This window comes from Schistocerca gregaria, chromosome 1, assembly GCF_023897955.1.
Source record: "Schistocerca gregaria isolate iqSchGreg1 chromosome 1, iqSchGreg1.2, whole genome shotgun sequence".
Lineage (NCBI taxonomy): Eukaryota > Metazoa > Arthropoda > Insecta > Orthoptera > Acrididae > Schistocerca > Schistocerca gregaria.
The window spans coordinates 628,961,206-628,986,902 of record NC_064920.1 but is presented as its reverse complement, the minus strand read 5'-3'; the positions used below and the strand labels follow the sequence as shown (position 1 = coordinate 628,986,902).

The following is a 25,697-nucleotide window of genomic DNA, read 5'->3' as shown; positions in this document are numbered from 1 at the left end:
AATTAAGTCAGGTGATGCTGAGGGAATTAGATTAGGAAACAAGTTGCTAAAAATAGTAGATGAGTTTTGCTTTCTGGGAAACAAATAACTGGTGATGGCTGACATTAAGAGAATATAAAATATAGACAGGCAATAGCAAGAAAAGTATTCCTGAAAATGAGAAATTTGTTAATATCATATATACATTTAAGTGTTTGGAAGTCTTTTCTGTAGGTATTTGTATGGAGTGTAGCTACGTATGAAAGTGAAATTGGACGATAAAACAGTTTAGATAAAAAGAGAATAGAAACTTTTAAGATGTGGTACTGCACAAGAATCTTGAAAATTATATGGGTAGATCACATAAGCAATGATGAGGTACTGAATAGAATTGGGTAGACAAGAAATTTGTGGCACAACTGAGACAAAATGGATCACCAGTTTAGTATTTGAGGGAAGTGTGTGTGTGTGTGTGTGTGTGTGTGTGTGTGTGTGTGTGTGTGTGTGTGTGTGTGTGTGTGTGTGTGCGTGTGTGAGTTTTTTTTTTGGGGGGGGGGGGGGGGGGTTATAGTAGAAGGAGACCAAAAGATGTATACAATAAGAAGATTCAGAAGGATGTTAGTTGCAACAGTTATTTGGAGATGAAGAGGCTCGCACAGGACAGAATAGCATGGAGATGTGCATCAGCAGTACTTTAACATTATGAAAATACAAGATTTGAAAAAATAGTAAATTATTGTGTGTTGTCATGTATACCTGGACCTCACAATAAACATTTTAAGTTTCTTATTGTAACACATATTAAAGTACTTTTTTCATAAAAGTCTTTCTTTGTTTCTGTGTTGGTGCCAAAGGTAATGACTGTGGTGGTGGTGGTGGTGGTGGTGGAGGAGGAGGAGGAGGAGGAAGTTGACATGGCAGTAGTGAAATAGCTTCATGCTGTAGTGGCACAGTATCTTTTGTTAGAGTTCTGCTGTCTAGTGGTGAAACTTCGTTTTGCAGTTCTAGGTCACTGAGCATGTTGTTGTGGACCATACTATGTGATGAATTCCACTTTGCTATAGGACAGCCATAAACTGAAACTGGAGCACATTCTGTGTATCCAAGTTTCAGGTAGAAACCTTGTTGGTCGATAGTTGATAAATAGACTGTGTGAAGACCGAGCCTGGAACAGAGCAAACATATATTTTAAAAATATTTCATTGTGTTTTACAAATAAGACGTTTTTGCTCTAAGCTTACTTTTGAGCTTCATTCTCTGATGCATTCATGAGTGCCTTGCCGAGACCTTGTTTGCGATATGATGGATGAATAACAACTGAAACAAAACAAAATACCACTATAAGTCTTATATGTCATCCCTATGAAGCCAATCTAAGATGTTGATAAAAAGAGAGAGCACTTTTTAGAGCTCATTCTTCAGCATAATTCTCTGATATCATTAGTATAAGCCTAAAAGGTTTCTAAGTCGGTTACATATAATCATAATGCATTTTACTTAATTTGTCTGAAACAGTACTAAAATTTATGCTTTATTCATAATGTAAAACTTTCTCTCTTCCATTCAAGCCATGGAAGTGACTTATGCTGCAATAAATGACTACTCCATTTTTACATTTATTTGTTATCCCTCTTTAAGCTTATTGATACGAGTGAAATAGATATGGTACAATAATATCAATGCACATGTTCACAAGTGTGCGGGTGCCGAACCATATGTTCCTAGAGGAGCAAAGCATTCCTAATGATTGGAACAAAGGTCAGTTCATTACTTTTACCTAGAAGGGTTGTCAAACAGACACACAAAACTACACACTTATATCGCTGACCTCAGGCTGTTGTAGAATCTTGGCGCATGTTTTACTCTCACATTATAATAACATTTATGGAGACTGAAAATCTCCTCTGTAGGAATCAACCTGGATTCTGTAAACAGCGATCATGTGAAACCCAGATCACACTACTCATCCACAAGACCACGAAAACAGTATATACTGGCACCCAGATTGATGCTGTATTCCTTGACCTCCGGAAAGCATTTGATATTGTTCCACAGTGCCACCTAATGAACAAAGTGTGAGTGTACAGAATATAAGACTCGTGTGAAGAGTTTCTAGCAAACAGGATACAGCTGGTCATTCTCAATGGAGAGAAATCTTCACGCATAAAAGTAACTGTAGTTGCACACCAGTGTAGTGTTACTGAACCATTACTTTTCACAAAATACATAAACCACTTAGTGGATAACATCAGAAATTCCATGAGGATTTTAGGAGATAGTGGTGTATACAGAGAAATCGCAACACTAGAAAGCTGTAGTGAAATATAGGAAGAACTGCAGAGGATCAATTGGCAATTGACCTTCAGCATAAACAAGTGCAACATATTGTGTAAATAGGCAGAAAGAACCTGTGTTTTATGATTGCGTAACAATCAATGGAAGAATCACATCCATAAAATATCAAGGAGTATGCATACAGAGTGGCTTAAAGTGGAATGGCCATGTAAAACTAATTGCAGGTAAGGCAGATGCCAGACTGAGATTCATTGGAGCAATCCTCAAGAAATGAAGAAATGTAGGCGACCCACAAAGAAGGTAGCTTATAAAAACCCTGTTCGACAAGTGCTTGAATACTGCTCAGCACTGTGTGACTTGTACCACACAGGATTGATAGAGGAAGTAGAAAAGACCCAAAGAAGAGCAGTGCATTTTGGTACATTTAGTAAGTGTAAAAGTGTCGCAGAGATGCTCAGCCATCTCCAGTGGCAGACACTGCAAGAGAGGCACTTCGTATCATGGTGTGGTTTACTGTTAAAGTTCCAACAGTGTACATTCCTAGAAGACTCAACTGACATACTGCTTCCTCCTAGGTATATACCACAAAAGACCACGAACGCAAGATTATAGAGATTTGAGCTTACATTGCAGGCTTAACAGCAACTGTTCTTCCCGCAAACCATTTGTCAGTGACATTGGTACACAAAGTACCCTCTACCACACGCTGTAGTAGTTTGCAGAGTATTGATGTAAATGTAGACTACTTCTACCCAGCTGGATCTTGATAACATCACATGCAGCTTTACATTTGTTTTGGGCAGGGCTAATTTAAGGTCCAAGTGGCCCCTTGGGACACCAAGCTGAGAGGGTTGCTAGAAGCAGCCATGTACAAAATTTGTATACAGGGTGTGTCATAATTAGTAGTGAAAATTGACATCGGTGAAAGTAAACAATAATAGAAGTGAAAATGTTCTGTTAAACAGGGTCTGTAAATAATTCATTGGCGAGATACTTGTGAATGTGTGATTACGAAGCAACATTGACTTCAGTATCAAATTTTGTCATACTGAATATAAATGTAAACTTTTTCACAAAGTCTCTGCCTAATTCAGTTCAAATTTTCATCCATGGTCCAACTTAACACAAACATCGTACTGCTTCACCACATTACATTATACAGTTTACAGTCCACTCGTATCATTGAAGTTCCATGTATTGTACTCGGTTTGGATGCAATATTGCACTCAGTCATAATTTCCTTCAAACATCCTTGGATGATGCTGTTTATCTTGACAAGACTGTACTGCTCCATTACTTCAACTGTATCAAGGAGAGTGCTGTACACTTCATTTTAAGCCTTTCAGACCCTCTGACTACAATTGTGTGCATTAACTTTTACATTATCTTAGCTGCAACAGAGGTATTTTTTCCCAATAGAAACCTGAGGTACACATTTGTGAATGTTCAGCATTTTCATAATGTTCAAGTTCTCCCAACTGTTGAGCATCACTATGAAAAAATCAGCAAGTCAATGCAGCAGTGCACAGCAGCTTGTGGCAGTGTGCAGCAGTTCGTTACCACCAGAAAACAGAGATGTGGTTGGTTCACTGTATAATTGGTTATTTTTATTGTTATTTTGAATGGCAATCATTGAATGATCATTTTCTATTTATTGCAATAGAAAATATTTTGTAATTGGTTATTATAGTTCATGAACTGAAGATAAGAGAATAAAGTATGTTTTAAAAATGGGGACATATTTTTGCATAAACCTTGCATTTAAAATGATTAATAAATCACTTACAAGCTTTGATACATAAAAAAATTTCTTTCCTGTGTGTGTGAGACGGAGAGAGAGAGAGCATCAGGTCTGAAAGAGTTGACCCCAATACAGAGGGTGGAAGGGTGGAAGTAAGGTAACTTTGGAGGTTGAGATTCAGAATGTGCTTATCAATAGGTAATAAGAGCTTCAGCTTTCTATACCATATTCATGATCTGCAGATTCAGGACGGTGGAAAACTAAAAGTTGCATACATGACTTTTGAGAGTGTCTTAAACAATGGTGCTGAATGTTACCTTAATGGGACATAAATGAACAATGAAGTTTTGATCTTAATTCCCATTCTTCCAACTAGAAGTTCTCCACAAAGCACAGTTTTCTTCTTCCTCTTAGTTAAACTCTACAACTTCTCAAAATGGCCATTTGCATGGCTTCCAGTCGTCATCTGTTTTGCTTTGTCATTTCCCCTGATTCTGCATCTCGTCAACAAATGCTTCACATTATTGATTCATATAAACATTTTTTTTTAAATTTTTACTGCTTCCAGAAAGTAGAATACATCTTGAGTTGCTTGATTCAGAAGCATTGCACTAATAGTTTGTTTACGTACAGTCTGTGCACATTAAAGTTAATTGAAAGATATATATTTATTGTGACTAAGTTAAGTAACTGATAGTGCTGTTAAATGAGTGCTTGAGTTCTTGTTTTAAGCTGAAATAATTAACTTTTTACGTTATATCACATGCAATGGCCCAGAGATTACCAGTGTGATATGTGGTTTATTCATTTCATTACGTACAATTTTCAAATCATTTGATTTGATGTACAGGAGAGATGTCAAGGTTTACAAAAGAAACTTTTTCTACTTTTTTAAGAGAAATGCAAAGTTTACATTATATTTTACATTTCTAAGTTACAGCTACACATGAACATAAAATAATATATGTAATACAATCCCTGTGCTCAGACTGTGAAGCTGTCCTCAATGAATTCATCGACAGAGTAATAACACTTTTCCACCAGAAGAGTAAAGAGCAATCTTTTCAGTGAACCAATCTTCATTTTAAATATATTACTGCCTTTTATTTTATTGAAAATTTTTAACCCCATATACTCTGGCGTTTGGACATAAAGTTTTAAACAATGTGTTGGAAGTTTGAAGTTATCTCTGTGGCGAGTGCTGTAGTTATGGTCAAAACGGAAAGTGTCTAGTGTATGTTGCTTTCTATATAGGAACACCACCATCTCATACATGTAAAGTGAGGGGATAGATAGTATTTTTAAATTTTTTAACAGTGGTCACCAGGGTCGCATGTTTTTGCAACACATGTTTCTAATTACTTTCTTTTGTAATACTAGGAGCCTAGTGACATTTGCTGAATTTCCCCAGAAGATTATGCCATAATGAATAACTGACTCAAAGTACCAGTGATAAACTACACTCCTGGAAATTGAAATAAGAACACCGTGAATTCATTGTCCCAGGAAGGGGAAACTTTATTGACACATTCCTGGGGTCAGATACATCACATGATCACAATGACAGAACCACAGGCACATAGACACAGGCAACAGAGCATGCACAATGTCGGCACTAGTACAGTGTATATCCACCTTTCGCAGCAATGCAGGCTGCTATTCTCCCATGGAGAAGATCGTAGAGATGCTGGATGTAGTCCTGTGGAACGGCTTGCCATGCCATTTCCACCTGGCGCCTCAGTTGGACCAGCGTTCGTGCTGGACGTGCAGACCGCGTGAGACGACGCTTCATCCAGTCACAAACATGCTCAATGGGGGACAGATCTAGAGATCTTGCTGGCCAGGGTAGTTGACTTACACCTTCTAGAGCATGTTGGGTGGCACGGGATACATGCGGACGAGCATTGTCCTGTTGGAACAGCAAGTTCCCTTGCCGGTCTAGGAATGGTAGAACGATGGGTTCGATGACGGTTTGGATGTACCGTGCACTATTCAGTGTCCCCTCGACGATCACCAGAGGTGTACGGCCAGTGTAGGAGATCGCTCCCCACACCATGATGCCGGATGTTGGCCCAGTGTGCCTCAGTCGTATGCAGTCCTGATTGTGGCGCTCACCTGCACGGCGCCAAACACGCATACGACCATCATTGGCACCAAGGCAGAAGCGATTCTCATCGCTGAAGACGACATGTCGCCATTCGTCCCTCCATTCACGCCTGTCGCGACACCACTGGAGGCGGGCTGCACGATGTTGGGGCGTGAGCGGAAGACGGCCTAACGGTGTGCGGGACCGTAGCCCAGCTTCATGGAGACGGTTGTGAATGGTCCTCGCCGATACTCCAGGAGCAACAGTGTGCCTAATTTGCTGGGAAGTGGCGGTGCGGTCCCCTACGGCACTGCGTAGGATCCTACGGTCTTGGCGTGCATCCGTGCGTCGCTGCGGTCCGGTCCCAGGTCGACGGGCACGTGCACCTTCCACCGACCACTGGCGACAACATCGATGTACTGTGGAGACCTCACGCCCCACGTGTTGAGTAATTCGGCGGTACGTCCACCCGGCCTCCCGCATGCCCACTATACGCCCTCACTCAAAGTCCGTCAGCTGCACATACGGTTCACGTCCACGCTGTCGCGGCATGCTACCAGTGTTAAAGACTGCAATGGAGCTCCGTATGCCACGGCAAACTGGCTGACACTGACGGCGGCGGTGCACAAATGCTGCGCAGCTAGCGCCATTCGACGGCCAACACCGCGGTTCCTGGTGTGTCCGCTGTGCCGTGCGTGTGATCATTGCTTGTACAGCCCTCTCGCAGTGTCTGGAGCAAGTATGGTGGGTCTGACACACCGGTGTCAATGTGTTCTTTTTTCCATTTCCAGGAGTGTATCTTTCTGGTATTCATGTTTGTGGCACTTGACAAAATACACATTGCAAATGCTAAGTTGTTCAGTTTATTTGCTAAGTAATCTATGTGTACCTTCCAATTTAAATTTTGACAAGATTTAGGCCTAAGAACTTCATGTGGTTTGCTTCTGTGATATCCTGATCATTGCAAGTTATCTTCATTTCACTCCTTTCTACTGATTTAGCTTCAAATTGCATCATTTTTGTTTTAGTTACATTTAGTTTTAGTCCATTTTGATAGAACCTAGATTCAAGTTTTTCTAAAGTATTTTTGGCTTTTTCTGGAATATTTCCAGACACCTCATTTTCAATTAGAACTGATGTATCATCAGCAAACAAGACTGAATGAACATCAATAGCAAGAGGTACGTCATTTACGTAAAAAAAGAAACAGAGAGGGGCCCAATATCGAACCTTGTGGGGACTCCTTGGGGAACTGTTTTCCAGTCTGATGAATAATTGGTTCCATTTGAAGATAAAATTACTCTTTGTTTCCTACCTGACAGGTAAGAGCTAAACCATTTTAAAGCAGTGTCCCTGATTCCATACATATGTAATTTGTGGAGGAGTAATGCATGGTTCACTGAATCGAAGCTTTGGTCAGATCACAGAATATACCTGTGACCTTTCTACCTTTATCTAATATGGAGCATATTTTTTGGATGAACTCATTGATATCATTCACAGTGCTTTTACCCTGTTGGAATCCGAACTGGTTTTTAAAAATTATATCATTTACAGTAAGAAAGTTGTTAATTTGTTTTGCTGCAATCTTTTCAAACACTTTAGAGAAGACCGGCAAGAGAGAATAGCATGGTAATTCCCCATATCTTCTGTCAATCCTTTCTTGAATAGAGGTTTGATCTCACCATATTTCGATACATCTGGAAAGCATCCCTGTTCGAAAGATTGATTTATAATAGTTGACAGTGGTTGAGAAATAATATCATACACATACTTGAAAACAAAGATTCCAAGACTTACCAAGCGGGAAAGCGCCGGCAGACAGGCACATGAACAAAACACACAAGCACACACACAGAATTGCTAGCTTTCGCAACCGATGGTTGCTTCTTCAGGAAGGAGAGGGAAAGACGAAAGGATGTAGGTTTTAAGGGAGAGGGTAAGGAGTCATTCCAATCCCGGGAGCGGAAAGACTTCCCTTAGGGGAAAAAAAGGACAGATGTACACTCGCGCACACACACACACACACATATCCATCTGCACATACACAGACACACATATGTCTGCTTGTGTCTGTGTATGTGCGGATGGATATGTGTGTGTGTGTGTGTGTGTGTGTGTGTGTGCGCGAATGTACATCTGTCCCCTAAGGGAAGTCTTTCCGCTCCCGGGATTGGAATGACTCCTTACCCTCTCCCTTAAAACCTACATCCTTTCATCTTTCCCTCTCCTTCCTGAAGAAGCAACCATCGGTTGCGAAAGCTAGCAATTCTGTGTGTGTGTTTGTGTGTTTTGTTCATGTGCCTGTCTGCCGGCGCTTTCCCGCTTGGTAAGTCTTGGAATCTTTGTTTTTAATATATTTTTCCCATGTGGAAGTTTCTTTCTATTTTATTTACATACACATACTTGATTACAGATGATGTTATTTCATCCCACCCATGTGAGGTTTTGTTTTTTAGAGATAATATTTCCTTTTCCACATCCCTTTGGGTAAGTTTTTCAAATTGTTTAAAAGATGTGTTCTGGCTGTTTTCCAAATTTGTGATGCCCTGATAGAATGTCATATCCACATCCGATCTTACTACATTTAGGAAGAATTCATCGAAACAACTTGACATCTGAACAGGGTTTACTATAATTTCATTTTCATGTCTAATTTTCAAAATCTCGTGAATTTTTACTTTGGCACCTAATTCAGACTGAACAACTGACCACACTGCTTTTGTGTTATTTCTGTGTTCTCGTATGAATTTATTATTTGCCATTTTTTTAGCTGCCACTACAACTTTCCTAAATACAGCTTTATACTGTTTGACATAAGCAACAAATATGGATTTCTGTTTGATTTTAACTCATTGTGGGGCTGTCTCTTTCTGGCACTAGAAATTTTTATTTCTGTTGTAATACATTTGAGTTTACCATTAACTTTCTTTTGCTTATATGTACGAGGAAATGATTCATTAAATACCTCTAAGAAACAATCTAAGAATTTGTATAGTTTATTGAGCTTGAACTATTGTAGTCTATAGGCCAGCTTATTATACTTATTTTACTGCAGAATAAATCCATTTTACTTTTACTGAGATCCCTTTTTATACACACTTCTGGAGGCTTTAGGTTATTTGCTTTTAGGAGCTCAATAAACAGAGCTGAGCGATCTGAAATACCCAAGTCTAAGCAGTATTTGTGCTTATTTCCACTGTCAAATTTGTAGTTAGTAATAATATTATCAATGCAGGTCACTGATCTTCTATTTTCCCTAGTGCCTTCAGAAAAATTTAGCTTGAAACCAGATTTCTGAATAGTCACGAAATTTTGTGGAATCATTGCTTTCAACTAGGATATTTAAGTTGAAGTCTGCTGCTATAACAACTTTTTTCTTACTCTCTTTCCGGAGTTTTTCCAGGAGGCATTCGAATTTGGCTAAAAACTGTGTGTGTGTGTGTGTGTGTGTGTGTGTGTGTGTGTGTGTGAACAATGTGGCATTATATTATTTACAAAAAAGGTATTGTATACCAGGAGTAGATCTAATGATTGTCTCTAACTAGAAGTCTGTAAATGTATATGTATATGAATTAGCTTATTGTAAACTGGTCTAAACTTGTAAATACTTTGAAATGTCCTATATCCTTGTAAAAAGAGATCTACAGAAGAATAAAGGTACTACTACTACTACTACTACAGTGTTTATCTATGGGTCTACCTTTTTCTGCTAGTAAATAACAAAAATCTGTGTAGTGTTCAGTGCTTTAATTCTATTTTCAATGTATAGTCTGTGTTGTAGTGTGTGATAAGTGTGGATGTTGCTGTTGAGTAACCAGACACTGAGTGGTGGAGTGGTATGGGTATACTGTGGATTGGAGTTCCACTGGGACAATTGCAATGGGGAACTGAATTGGAAACTCAGCAATGCTCTCCCATGGAACAGTGGGCTCTGCAAAACAGACAAGATAATCACTGAACATGAGGAAAACATTTGTGTCCTTCAGGCTGAATTTGAACCCGCAACATTTGAACAAGATAGGTAGAAGAAAGAAAAAGATTGTGGGAAATGGGTAAAGATAACATGCAATGGGAGAAAGGGTAACAGCTCTTCAACTTTTTCATCTACATTTGAGCTTACAGTATCGATATCTTTGACTTGTTTCCTGAAGTACAAGGAAAAGAGCCTAATCCAGCTGTAGTTCACAGTAGGGTGTACCAGACTTGTAGTGTAGAAACTAAGTGTAGGTCAGTAGCAAAAGAGAGTAAGAAGAAATGATTCTTGCTGCTAGATAGTAGCTGTGAGAGGAGTATAGGCCAGATGGTACAGGGCAAATTAGGAACAGGGTACCAGGCCACAAGTATTGTGAAAGCAATTGCTAGCCTGAGCCAGGTGTCCGAGGACACAGGGAACTTGTGTAAAGATTTTGACTAAGAATATGAGCAAAGCATATACTCCTGGAAAATCCAAGAAAAACCCGGGAATTTTTTCATCTAGGTGAAAACCGAAAATTTTTGGAATTCCAAGAATTTTTCATTGTTTTAGTTTGTTAAATTTTTGTAATTTTGACTGGTAAGAACTGATACGCAAACAAAGAATGTTTCTGTACACCACTACTGCAGAGTAATATTGCAGCTATAAATCATAAAAGAGAGAAAAAACCAAAATAAAATTTAAGTAGCAAAGGAAATGGGCCATTAGCAAAACACAGTGCTCACTCAAGCATCTGCCTGCACATGTGCAGTTGAGTCACGTATGAAATATACCATCTCCCGCTTCTGGCTACTTAAAGTGTGTCTGCTGGCTGTTAGCTGTATCGGCAGTAGCAGGAAGCAGCCAGATGCTAATCGGAAATTTTTTTCTGGCGCGCCCAAGGTGCCAGATCCGCAAGAACCAGTCTGAGTTGTGGTGGAGAAGGGGGTAATCTCCAAGTGATCCATGTTCATGGTTAGTGATCTCGCTGTTTCTTCTTCATTTACAGCTCTCACATAAAATGAAAACAAAACGGGTTTATGTGGCCGGCAGCTATCAAGTGAATTAAATAACATTCATATAATTACAAAGGCTACAATATGTCATTAGTTGCAGTTTTTTTAATTTTATTTCCATGTTTTTGGCAGTCAAGCATTAATCGCCTTGCAGAACAATGAAGTTACTTTTGTTGGTTTGCTAAAGAAATTTGGCTTTAATTAATCTTTTCTGCTGAGGCAGTCAATTTATTTGAAACATAGGGTTTCATTCCACACTATTGGCTAGTTTCAACTGTTCGTTGAATTTCAAGAGCACATTTTCATCTTCTGCCGCATATGACCTTATGCCATAATAAAGAACCAAACATGAGATAATACATTACTGGTACTCCTAGAAAATTTACATTCCAAAACCTGCACTGAAAGCTTAATATCAGGTTGAAGCCCACTTAATTGTGAATCTGGACATACGAATGTGCACTTAAGCCAAATTAAGCAGTTTAGTATGGTTTACGAAATTCCGATGCTCATGAAATATCCTCTGATTCCTGCATTTTTAAATTTTTTTTTTTAAGAATGGCGTAATTTAAGATCTCTTCGTGCTTTACACATATGAACATATGGACTTCCTACATCATCATAGAGGTGCATGCACAGTAACATCTATTTTATGGAGCTCTGTGAGAACTGCTGAAAAAAACCTATTTCTAGCAGGTCGCAGGAAAGTATTGCAAATGGTGGATGAAAAATGTTACTTTAAAAGCAAAATTCCTTTTAAGCAAGAAGGATTAAGTTATGTGTGAGAATATGCAATGAATTTCTTAAATTAGAAAGTGTTTCACTCTTGTTTAAAACTTAATACATTGAGGACCAGCCACTTAGCAGATTTTAGAGCTCTTTTATATCATTATTTTAAGGATTGATAAGTTTTACAATTCTAAAGGAAAGTATCTGTAACTTAACATGGAAAAAGTGTATTTTAATCTGGGAATTTTGTTTCCTTGACTGCATATATACTGTGATGAGGTTATCATAGTACGTGAAGCCAGGAACAGCCTGGCTAAAGACAGAAATTGCAGCATTAGGGGGTGACCTGAATGAAACAGGAGTAGCAACCACACACAAAAATGTGTGTTTTGTGGGGTTCCTGTAGCACCATGACCAGCCCTGGATTAACACTGCTTTGAGATGTGTGAACACTGAGTTGAGCTGGCTGCTGTTAATGAAATGGAATCTCATATGAATGCAATACCTGCTGCTACAGTTGGCAGATGGGTTTATATCAGGCACAGCTTACACCTTACTAAGATAGGAGAGAGATGCGTTGCCTCAGCTTCTTGCAGAAAATGTGTGGTGGACCACCATTACATAAAGAACGTTCCCTGTGGGTACTGATATCAGAGGCGTAACTTTTTCAGGTTAGAATCTGGATTCTGGCATGCTGTTAAAATAACAGAGGAGCCCAACGCAATGCATAAGAATGCACAGAAAGTCGGATTAACTTGTTTCATCAAAATATCAGAGGAATGAGTAAAAAGGTAGAAGAGCTTCTTAATTGTTTGGAAAATTTAGGAAGCTCTGAAAGATAGATGTCCTTATATGAGAACCACAAAACCACAGCATTACGTAAGTTAAATATAAAACATTACACTCTAACATCTTATTCATGTGGAACTAATATGGGAAAAGGAGAATTTGTTCTATATATTAAGACAGAACACATGTTCAAAAACACTGAGCCATGTAGATTTACAAGTGATCAGCACATAGAAGTGTGCACTTGTGAATTAATATTGAAAAATAGTTCACTTTTAACTGTATATAGATCTCCACTGGGAAATTTTGAACTTTTTATCAGGAATTTGGATTCCTTACAATGCTAACTGTCAGATAACAGCAAGCAGTTAATAGTCTGTGATGATTTCAATGTAGTTTTACTACAGGATTCAGGTAGGAAAAGCAATCTGGAAACCTTACATGGATACTCCAAGTCAATCTCACCAATTAACTTTGCGACATGGGTGGGTACAGATACTAGGACACTAATTGATAATTTTTTTTTATGGTGCTCAAAGCAAGAAACTCATTGTATGTCCTCTAACAAATGTTTGATCATGATGCACAGTTAGTTAGGATAAAGAAGACATTATCTTAGTGCATTAATACTCCTCAGCAAAAACCAGTTAGAATAATTAATGACTCCAGAACAAACATTTCTAAAAAGAGTTTACAAATTAATGACTCCCGAACAAATGTTTCTAAAAAGAGTTTACAAGAAATGACCTCAGATGAAATTTGTAGTGAACCAAATGCTGGCATAAAATTTAATCTATTCCATGGTAAACTCATATAGTTATTTGAAAATAGCTTTCCACATAAGCTAATCGGAAAGTACATTCAACAGCCATGTAATAAACCATGGTTGACAACTGAGATTAAGGTATCTTGCAAAAACTTTGTAACTACTGGAAGGAGAAAGTAGAGATCCTGCTGTAATTGCATACTACAACAACTACTCAAAAGTACTAAGAAGAAAAGTTATTAAAAAATCAAGCAACATGCACATTATGTCAGAAATCAGTAATTTCAACAACAGATTTAAGGCTATAGGGAATGTACTGAAATGAGGAACAGGACAACTATCTACAGAACAGGATAACATCATTATTGAATTAAACAGAAGGGCTATAAAAGATGAGTCACAGGTAGCAAATATGTTTAATAACAATTTATTAAATATAGTAGAACGTACAGGGACCAAACTGTTGAAAGGAAACATCACAGCTGTATGTTGAAAAAGCAACTCTCTTAAACTTCAGTCATACGAATATATCACCAACTTCTCCTTATGAAAGTAAGAGAATTATATATTGTCTCAAAAATGGAAACTCTTACAGATTTGATGGTGTTTCCAATAGAGTAATAAAGATTTGTTCCCATGTAATAAGCCCTGTTTTAACTGAAATATATACTGCATCACTCGAGGAGAGATTGGAACACCTCTATAAGAAAGAGGTCAATAACTACCAACCCATTTCACTACTGATATCATCTGCCAGAATTTTTGAGAAGGTGATGCATTCTAGAATAGCATCTGACCTGAGCAACAATAATATCCTCAGTAAACCACAGTTGCATTCCAGAAATGTTGGTCTACTGAGGAGATCATTTAAAGGTTCACTCATCAAATTTTAGATGCCTTAAATAATAAAATAGTACCAGTTGGTATCTTCTGTGACCTAAGTAAGGCATTTGACTGTGTGAATCACAATTTTCACTTAGATAATTATGGGATTGATGGTACAGGTAAACAGGGAATAATGTCATATCTAATCAAAAGAGAACAGAATTAGTGTCAACAAAAGTAGTCCAATGATTTTCTTTGACTAGGGAGGAATTATGTATGGAGTTCCCTAAGGCTCAATTTTATGTCTGCTATTGTTCATCATATATGTAAATAATATTCCATCTAACGTATAACAAGCAGAATTAGTCATTTTTATGGATGACATTAGCATTGTAATCAATCCAAACACATAAACAGCAACAGAAGAAATGGTAAATAATGTTCTTAAAAGTTAATGGTCTCACTCGCAGTTTAAAAACTATATAACATATTCAGTTGTGTTCATCTTGAGGTACTACACCAATGATAGGTGTAACACATGATGAGGAAATAAGCAGGGTGGAAGTGTCCATTCTGATGAGAATTTAAAGTGGAAAAAGCACATTTTGGAACTCCTAGAACAACTTAGTTCTATAACATTTGCACTTGCAATCATTGTGAATCTTGGAAAGGGACAAATCAGTAAGTTGACATATTTTCATTCAACAATGTCACATGAATAATGTTCTTGGGTAACCAATTTTTAAGAAAGAAAGTCTTCATTGCTCAAAAACATGCTATAAGAATAATATGTGGTGCTCACCCACAGTCATCTTGTAGACATCTGTTTAAGGAGTTAAGCATTTTGAGAACTGCTTCACAGTATATTTATTCTCACATGAAGTTTGTTGTAAATAATCCACTGCAGTTCAAAAGGATCAATGATGTACATAATTTCAATACCAGAAGGAAAAATGACATTCATTATGCTGCACTAAGAATGTCTTTATCACAAAAAGGGCTGCGCAATGGCGCAACCAAAATTGTTATCCTTGCTCAGTGATATAAAATGTCTGACAGACAAAGTGGGAAATCAACTGAAATAGTTTTTCCTTGTCAAGTTCTATTTCTTAGAAGTAGTTCCATTACTGTAATGTGTATAAGGTGATGGGTAGGAATTACTAACTCAGATTGTTGTAAATGATCAAATGATCTGCTTATAGAATTATTTACAGAATAATTTGTGATGTTAGTATAAAATGACCCATTTCACATCATTAAGATTTATTATGTGAATGATCCATGGGATATGAAAGTAACTATTTAATTAATCTTAACCTTTATGAGCAAAGGATGGAATTCGAATTATTGATTGCTTCTTTAGCTTGTGTTTTCCTGTGCCTCATTTTTTTATTTACTGGACCCTTATTTGAGTTTCTAACTCCCAGATATTTATACTTTTGACATTCCTCAACAGTTTTTGCATCTATGGCAATATAATGGCTCATTTTCTTGTCTTACAAAAACAATTATACTGACATTTTTCTGAAAAACCTTTTGTAAGCTTGTGAGTCCTCCTGACCTTACCTATATCTGCAATTTGTAGTGAAATAAGTTTTTCAAAATGCAAGTTGATAAAGACATATCTTAATCAAGGCTTTCTCAAGACAGCTTGTGTGGCCTGGCAACTTGAGCTCTGAAAAGCGAAATCTTAAAGTAAATTGACTGAGATCCTATTTCTTATGATTTTGCTAAGTTAAAGGCTCAAAAAAATTCAATATATTTTTTTGTCCAAGGGACAAATTGTAGTACATATTCTGAACAACTGTGGGAATTATACAAGACTTAATTAATACAATATTTCTCTTATTTCACACAACAATTTGTGTTTTCCTTTGTAGTTGTATTTATCATTTTTCAGTTACCTGCATCAAAAATTTTGTAAAATTTAGCTACTTATTGGTGAGTTTTCCTCACATGTCACACTCAACTTAAGCGATGAAACAATGTCCTATGTTTAACATGTCAATATAAAATTAGATATTTCTTATATTTGTGTCTCACTTTTTTCAATGGAAAGTTACACAAATTGTAAATTATACAAATAAAAAGTTCTATTATACACACATCAGAAAAAGTTTTTCTTCGCTCGGGTCTCAGAGTTCCGGAACCTGTACAGAAAATTGGAATAGAGATCAACATAAATATCATTTCTGCCCTTTTTATTGCTCATGAAAACCATACATTGCATGGTGTACCACCATACAGAGACCTTCAGTGGTGGTGGTCCAGATTGCAGTACACACCAGTACGATGCATGCCTGTACCGCACTGTATGGTTTCGTGGTTGCAAAGATGGACCTTGCCATGGATGTTAGGAGTGAAGCTGCACATCATGCAGCCTATTGTGCACAGCTTGAGTCATAACGCAACGTCCTGTGGCTGCACGAAAAGCATTATTCAACATGGTGGCATTGCTGTCAGGTTTCCTCTGAGCCATAATCCGTCATAGGTAGTGGTCATACACTGCAGCAGTAGCCCTTGGGTAGCCTGAGTGATGCATGTAATCGACAGTTCCTGTCTTTCTGTATCTCCTCCATGTCCAAACAACATCACTTTGATTTACTCCGAACACCTGGACACTTCCCTTGCTGAGAGCCCTTCCCAGTATAAAGTAACAATGCGGATGCAATCGAACTGTGGTATTGACCATCCAGGCGTGGTTGAACTACAGACAACATGAGCCATGTACTCTCAAAGAAGTTTATGATTGGTCAATAAGTAATAAGGTGACATTGAACATAAAGAAAACTAATAGCATGAATTTCAGTTTGTAGAGGAAAATGACAATGTTAAATAAAATGCAGATGGCACCTCTACAGACTGTGTAACAAATGCAAAATTTCTAGGAATGAATATTGATTCTCAGTTGAAATGGTGTGAACACATAAAGGTACTTGCAAACAGAATGTCATCAGCATGTTATGCCCTTATAATCCTATCACCAGTGTGTAACATACACTGTCTTTTAGTTAAATATTACTCATATGTACACTCAATTCTTAGCTAGGGTATTCTTTTTTGGGGAACAAATGCACAAAATATGAACACAATTTTCAAACTCCAGAAAAGAGCCATAAGAATAATAACCAAAAATACTAGTTGAGCTCATTGTAAAGATCTCTTCAGAACACTGGGAATTTTAACTGCTCCATGTGAATACATTTACCAGTCAGTTGTACACATCAAAAATAACGTTAGTAATTACTGCACAAGCACCTCTGTCCATGACCATGCAACAAGAGATAGACTCAACTTACATTTACCGAGAAAAAATAAACATAAAACTCAAAACAGCATTTTCTATCAAAGAATGAAACTGTACAATAAATTACCAAAAGAGATTAAAGAAATTGCCAAAATACACTTGTTTAAAAAGGCAGCTAAAAAGTACCTGTTATGCAATACATTTTATACATTGAAGGATTACTTAGCTGAAACAGAGTAGGAGTTTGATAAGAAATGCCATACAAATAAATAATAATAATAATAATAATCATAAAATATCCAACATTTCGCATAACACCTTCACTTTATGGTTTTTTCCTTCTTTTTTTCCTTTCTAGAAATACTTATCCCCAAGCTATGCATAGCACAATACTAACACCTCTTCCTCTTTCTGAGCTCAAAATTACACTCATTATGGAGGGCTGCTGACTCAGTTTTTCAGGATAGCAAATGGGAAGTTGCAATACAGAAAATGGCCCAGAGATCACCAGTGTGTGTGTGTGTGTGTGTGTGTGTGTGTGTGTGTGTGTGTGTGTCTGTGTGTGTGTGTGTGTGTTTTGTGAGTGAAGTGTTATGAAACAATGTGTGTATAGTGTGTGGAGTGACTGATAGTCAGATATGAGTGAACAATGTGGCATTACATTATTTAATACGTTATTTCTAAAAAAAAGTATTGTGTACCAGGAGTAAATATAATGATTGTCCCTAACTAGAAGTCTGTAAATATATGTGTATACAGATTAGCTTATTTTAAATTGATCTAAATTTGTAAATACTTAGACATGTCCTATATCCTTGTAAAAAGAGATCTACAGATGAATAAAGCTACTACTACTACTAAAACTTCTTCCTTCCTGGTGGAATGACTGGAACTGATCGGTGTGTGTGTGTTCTTCAATATTTAACACAGGAAGAAGAGTCACTAATTTAATTCTTTACAGAGAAATGTCTGTGTAGTACTTATTGTAAACAAAAAACAGTTTTGACATTCACTATATTTAGATTTACTTTTTATAATTTAAAGATCTTACCAAGAGCCCGAGGGAGAGAGGAAGGGAGGAGGTTGAGTATGGAGGAGGAGGGCAAATGATATGTCGCATTTATGGAAAAGTGTCCTTGAACCAGGCCCAGTGTTTGGAACTATTGTAACTTCCATTGCCATGAATTTAGCTAATCTGATTTTCATCCTACATTTGCTTTTTAATTTTATGTAATTGGTCTTCTGTGCACAACGTTTTTGCAGCTGTCATATGGGATCATCTAGAATTCTAAGCCCTTACAGTTCAAGTGTGAACCACTGATGCTCTTTTCTGACAGTGTCCCTCTCTCTTTCCCTTTTCAAACCTTAAGGGAGCAGGTTTTAACCATATCTGAGAGTATATTTATAAATGCATGCTCAAGATCAACTTTTTAAAGAATGTGATTCCATTTTTTCTTCTTTAGCTGTGTCTTGTAACTGTCAATTTCTCATTATTGAGGAACATAATATTTTTCATTTCACTATAATGTAATGCAGACTGGTAAGTTTTTAATTTTAATGATATGCCCTTATGATGTGTTGTTCCATCGAAGGAGAATTTTCTTTTTTAACTGTGGACATGTTCTACAATACTGGAACAGGTACTGATACTTGACAGTAGTTTTGCAATAACTGAGGTCAATGTTTCACTGAAGTTATTTCTGGTTGTTGGGGTGAAGTGGGTAGTTGGGGAAAGAGGTGGGAGGTGTAGGGAGAGGTTGGCAGTGGTTGGCTAATGGCTCTGAGGGAGGCAGCAGCTAGGAATGCAGGAGGGAGGGGTGGCAGATGCATGGGCTAGGCATAAGGCGCACTGATGTCAGGGCCAGTGGGGAGCCTTCTGCCAGCTCATTTGCTGCACTTTTATATTTTCTTCTTTCATCGGTTAGATTCAGTATCTTGTGTGTTACTCAAGGATTTATGCTGGCCCTTAGCTTTTCTCTTATTTTATTCTCTGTTGCCTTCAGTGTTTCATTACATTTCTAAAAGCTATCCATTCTTCTTCTATTGTATTCCATTTCCTTGTTTCATCCAATTGTTACCTAATGCTATCTTTGAAACTCTCAACTGCTGGTTCTTTCAATTTATTCAGATACAACCTCCATAGTTTCCTACCTTTATGAAATTTCTTCCGCTTTAATCTGCAGTTCATAATCAGTAAATTATGGTTAGTCCATATCTAGCCCTGGAAATGTTTTGCAGTTTAAAAATTGTTTTTAAAATCACCATATTACCATTATGTGATCTATCTTGATACCTGTTAATGTCTCCTGTACTGTTCCATGCACACGACTTGCTTATATGAGTCTTTTCAAGAGGGTGCTGCTGCTGATGAGTCCCATACTTCTTTACAGAGCGTAGGGGAATGACGCGGGAGATCCGTGCCACCTTACTAGGCAAGGTCCTAGTGGAGGTGGTTTGCCATTGCCTTCCTCCGACCGTAATAGGGATGAATGATGATGAAGATGACACAACAACACCCAGTCATCTCGAGGCAGGAAAATCCCTGACCCCGCCGGGAATCGAACCCGGGACCGCATGCTCGGGTAGGGAGAACGCTACCGCGAGCTGCGGACATTCAACCATTAAAGAATCTAAGTAACCTTTTTTGTGTATGTTCCATTCCAGAACTAAGTGTTGCTATTTCCAAATGAAGTGGTACAGCACCCTGCTTCTGCAGTAAACTTAACATGTAGAGTTTGCTGTTTGTTACTGTAAGATTCTACCTTGTGATGATTATTATTCCCGCCACTGCAGCAGTATGTGCATGAGAAATGATAGTATTACAGTTTGAGAAAGTAGTTCCAAGGGGTGATTATAAGACCCCTTTGGTTTCCTGAGCTGAGTCAGGCCAAATCGTTCACATAAACTCTTGAAGTATTTGATGGATGACTGCAGTTCTTCAGGTGTGTTAGCTGGATGAGGAGTATCCTGTGCATATTGCAACTCTGTTGACAGTGTAATTTATCATTCTCTTTCAAGCAATGGCTAGCTTGATTAAAAATTTCTCTATCAAAATGGAATTTAACGTTTTGACTGTTGTTTGTAGACTGTGTCTCTTAGAGCAGGGCTACCAATTATAGGGCAAAGACTGTGGATACTTCTACGTGGGTACTAGCACACTGCCGTATTTTAAGCCTTTTGATAAATGAAAGGTTTTTTTGATTTCATTGCTTGCATAACACTTCCATAAGTCCTATAAAATGTATAGGGAAGCCAAAATATCTTGAAACCATCCACATAGCATTTAAAGGTATGCTTTCTAAGGCCTGTTTTGGGTCATGTAGCACTGAGAACAGATGTTTATGCCTGCAGACAGATAGATCAGGGTTGGAATGACACATATCTTTGACTTCTCAGAAATAGTCAACATCATATTTGTTATGGTGCAGAGTTGGCACTGCCACAACACGCATGATGTCTATAATGTACAAGTCATGGAAAGCAACATTCACACTCTTTGTAGTAGCCACACAGTATTTCCAAGTACAGCCCAGACCACTAGCAGGCACAATGACAGCTACAGATCACCAGGTACCCCGCGAGGAAATAGCAAGAAGTCGCTGGCCACATTGCAATGCCACACCTACATCCAGTCACAAGTTAAAAGGGGGCAGCAAGTCTCTTCTGGAGAAGAGCTACCAAGGGACCACTGCAGACAGTTGCCATGGATGAGAGTTGGCTGATTCATATTCCAACTGCTTGCAGTCCCTTAATTATGCTCTCTTTGATGTGCCGTTGATGATGACAGTGTGATGTTGAGAAGTTGGCTTCTGCGTTGGAAAGCAGCTCGTTGAGTGTTGGTCATTTCAGTCTTTAGTTCCAGCTCCAGGGAGTTACCTGAAGCCAAATCCACAGAATTGTACACACATCAAAAAAAGTTTTGCATCACCCCGGTCCCCAGGGCTCCTGAAGATAGACATTGACCGTGGATATTGTATCGCAGACATAGTCCCTTTGACTGTTCAGAGATGTCACTAAACCCTGCCAAAGATATAACAACCATGCATGAGCAGCACCTATTAGACAGAGGCAGTCCGACAGCCAATCAATTCCAGTCATTCCATTACGAAGGAGGTACACAGCTTGTGTTGTCTTGTCACCTGGACGGTGAATACTGCAGTTCGATTGCATCCGCATTGTTACTTTGTGCCAGAAACGGCTCTTAATAAGGGAAGTGTCCAGGTGTCTTGGAGTGAACCAAAGCAATGTTGTTTGGACATGGAGGAGATACAGAGAGACAGGAACTGTCAATGACATGCCTCGCTTAGGCCAGCCAAGGGCTACTTCTGCAGTGGATTCACTACCTATAGATTATGGCTCCGAGGATCCCTGACAGCAATGCCATCATGTAGAATAATGCTGTGTGTGCAGCCACAGGAAATTGTGTTACAACTCAAACTGTTCACAATAGGCTGCACAATGCGCAACTTCATTCTTGATGTCCACAGTGAGGTCCATCTTTGCAATCACGTAACCATTCAGCGCAGTACAGATGGGCCCAACAACATGCCAAATGAACCACTGAGGATTGGCATCACGTTCTCTTCACCAATGAGTGTCGCATATGCCTTCAACCAGACAATTGTGAGAGATGTGTTTGGAGGCAACCAGGTCAGGTTGAACACCTTAGACACAACATCCAGCGAGGTGAAGGTTCCCTGCTGTTTTGGGGTGGCCTTATGTGGGGCCGATGTATGCCACTGGTGGTCATGGAAGGCACCGTAATGGCTGTACGATACTTGAATGCCATCCTCCGACCGACAGTGCAACCATATGAACAGCATATTGGTGAGGCATTCATCTTCATGGACTAAAATTTGCGCCCCCATGGTGCACATCTTGTGAATGTCTTCTTCAGGATTATGACATCACTCAACTAGAGTGGTCAGCATGTTCTCCAGACATGAACCCTATTGAAAATGCCTGGGATAGATTGAAAAGGGCTGTTTATGGATGACATGACCCACCAACCATTCTGAGGGATCTATGCTAAATTGCTGTTGAGGAGTGGGACAATCTGGATCAACAGTGCCTTGATGAACTTGTGGTAGTATGCCACGCTGAATACAGGCATGCATCAAAGTAAGAGGGTATTAAAGGTACCGGTGTGTACCATCTGGACCACCACCTCTGAAGGCCTCACTGTATGGTGGTACAACATGCAATGTGTCGTTTTCATGAGAAATAAAAAGGGTGGAAATGATGTTTATGTTGATCCCTATTCCAATTTTCTGTTCAGATTCCATAACCGAGGTGATGCAAAACTTTTTTGATTTGTGTATTTTGGCTGAAACCCTAGTTAATTTGTAATCGTAAATCGTGATGACCATTTTTTTTGGTTTGCGGAAAGACAATAAAGAAGCTAATGTACTCCTTCTGGGACTTTCTTCCAATTAGGACTAATAGACAAATTTTGCAGTGGAAACAAGGAGCTTTTTAGTATTGATTACAACAAGTGTGCCACATACCAGGTTGATCAGGAACAAGTGGCGTCCTTGCCACTGAACACAGACATTACGTATCTGGTGTTGCTCTTGCTACAAAGGATGCAGCGGGTGAATGAGGCTCTACTGGCACAAGTTCTATCTTTGAAGACATCCCCCTCCAGTTGCTGTGGGGCTGGTGCCCAGCCTGCCACCTAGCTACACCCAGGCGCATAATCAACACTGCTGTTTCAATACTTTGACAAGAAAATCAACCCTGCTACATAGCAACATATTGCAATGGACAATATCTATGGTGACTAGCAGCAGTGTGCCTTCCAGTTGGCCAATGCAGGACCCATGATCTACCAGTAATTACAACAGTTACATCCCCAAGCAAAAGCACACTATCACCCTATGCTTTCTTGAGGAAAAGCGTAACTGATTACTTCGACACTAAGATTCACATTGATGCAGTGTGACACAAGTTCTTTAGTTGTGAGAAGCTACATTCTGAAACCTGTAGGGAATGGATAGCTAGGCTCCAGTGTCTCTCCTGAGAATGCTGTTTTCAATGTGCCAATGAACAATGTTGGCTCCCTTATACATCAGCCCTGATATGCAACATGATTTTAGTTCACACACCTGATGAAGGCCTGTAGCAGTATCTCCTGAAGTTCAAAGATGTATTTCTTGATTCATGGCTTCACATCATTCGGGCTTTTGAGCAATCTGTCAGAGCAGCAGATTCTATCCAATATCCAGCTCTGGTATTTGTCTCCCATCCCAAATTTGAAGCCATGCAGCAGCATTTGGTGCTCATGACTGAAAGAGACCCTCCCAGGACATGTAGTTTCAAACAATCGCCATCTTGTAAACAGTGCTTTGTTAACTATCTATGTGGTCCTCCATCATGATTGTGGAGAAACCGTCAAGTTCTGCCCCACATTTGAGGTGATTTCAAGGCCTCTGGGAATACACAGTCCACAGTCACCACATAACCCATTCTCAAGCTTGAGGACATTGTTTATGATCTCACTGGGGTACAGTGTTCTTCAAAATTGACATTTGGGATGCTTATCTCCAGCTCCCATAGGACACAGAATCCTTGCAGACTGTGGTCATAAACACTCCTTTTGGATTGTTCCTATATATGCGGCTTCTGTTTGGCATCACTAGTGCCACTGTGATTTTCCAAAGGTACTTGGAACAACTCTTAAAGGATGTCCTGAGGATAGTGAACTAATTCAATGATATTCTGGTCGCTGGAAAGAATACAGCCAATCTTGCCTGGATTCTCAACTTGCTTCTCTTCACATTCATGGCAGTGAACATTCACTGTAATCTTGACCAACGTTCTTTTTTCATACACCAAGTTGAGTATCTAGGACACATCTTCATGCACCTATGGGATAGGCACAGTTTTTTCGCACAGTGAGAACGATGTGAAGTGACCCATCACATTTGTATCCAAGAGCTTCACAGCAGCACAGAGGAACTACAGCCAAATAGAAGAGGAGGCTTTGGCCATCATCTTTGTCATCAAAAACTTTCACGATTACATCTATGGCGGCCATTTCACACTCATTATGGATCATAAACCTGTACTGCATCCTTCAAGCCTTCAGCACCAATACCAAGCCATACGGCGTGCCAGCTGCAATGTTGGGCTCTGTTTCTCTCAGTATATTCTTACGATATCCAATATCACCCTAATGCCGCCCATGCCAATGCTGACTTCCTATCAAGATTGCCTGTCAGCCACAACCCAGATGAGGAACTGGAATTATTTTTTAATGTGGACAGTGAGTGCCGATGTCGTGGCCATCTCCCCATCGAATGACCCTGTCCTCTGGGAGGTTTTGCATTATACAACACAAGGATGGCTCACAGACAAGAAAAATCTAGCACACCTGGTCTTCAGGACCAGGAAGCATGAAGTTTCATACTTGCATGACATTGTGCTCATATGGGGGGGCCATGGGCTCCACTCAGATGCATCCCAGCAACCTCTGGCCTAAGGTTCTGTGGCTTCTCCATGACAACCATTGGGAAATCATCCTGACAAAGTGCCTCGCCCAACACTATGTCTGTACTGGAGAAGTATCAATGCAGATATTGCCAAGATGGTGAAGGACTGCCCCACATGTCAAAGCAAGCAAGTGACCACCTGCCCTCCCCCCTCCCCAATCCGTATTTTGTATGGCCCATCATGATGACTCCTTGGTCCTGCCTCCATTTGGATTTTGCTGGGCCATTCCTCAGCTTTTTGTGTGTTTCCTGGTTGTAAATGTAAGCAGTTGATTCCCCTTTGTGTTTCTGATGCAGTCAACCACTTCAGCAAAGACGATGTTCACCCTTGAAGGCCTCCCAGAAGACTTGGTCACTGACAACAGACCCAAATTAACACAGGCAGAGTTGTGGAACTTGTGCACCTCAAGTGGCAACTCATTACTCCACACAGTTCCATTTCACCCTGCCTCAAATGGTCTGACCGAACTTCTAGTATGCACCCTCAAGACCCAAATGAAAAAATTACCTCGACGCCACTCCACTGACAATGCCTTGACACTCTTCCTTTCCTCATACCATGCATCTCCTCAGAACAGTTCCTCACCGGCAGAAAAACTACATGGTTGCCCACAAAGGTTACAATTATCTCGGACGTACCTTCAGAACAGCCCCTGACATCTCTTCAGAACGGCCCCTTACCATCTCGGATTAATGGATGGCATTACTTTTCTCTGCACAATCAAGTATGGGTGCAGGCACAAGATTGAGGTCATCATTAGTGGCAGCCTGCCTCC

General features: G+C 39.2%; 1 protein-coding gene across 1 annotated transcript in view; it reads right to left on the bottom strand.

The window, feature by feature from the left end:
* Positions 1-530: 530 nt before the first annotated feature.
* The window catches only part of LOC126359866 (N-alpha-acetyltransferase 80-like), a 118,762-nt gene continuing 93,595 nt past the window's right edge, over positions 531-25,697 (bottom strand). The window contains exons 4-5 of the mRNA XM_050007662.1: positions 1,221-1,296; positions 531-1,144 (exon numbers count right to left, since the gene is read on the bottom strand). Coding sequence (XP_049863619.1) covers positions 781-1,144; positions 1,221-1,296 — 440 coding nt within the window. The 3' untranslated portion in view covers positions 531-780. The remainder of the gene's footprint in view (positions 1,145-1,220; positions 1,297-25,697) is intronic.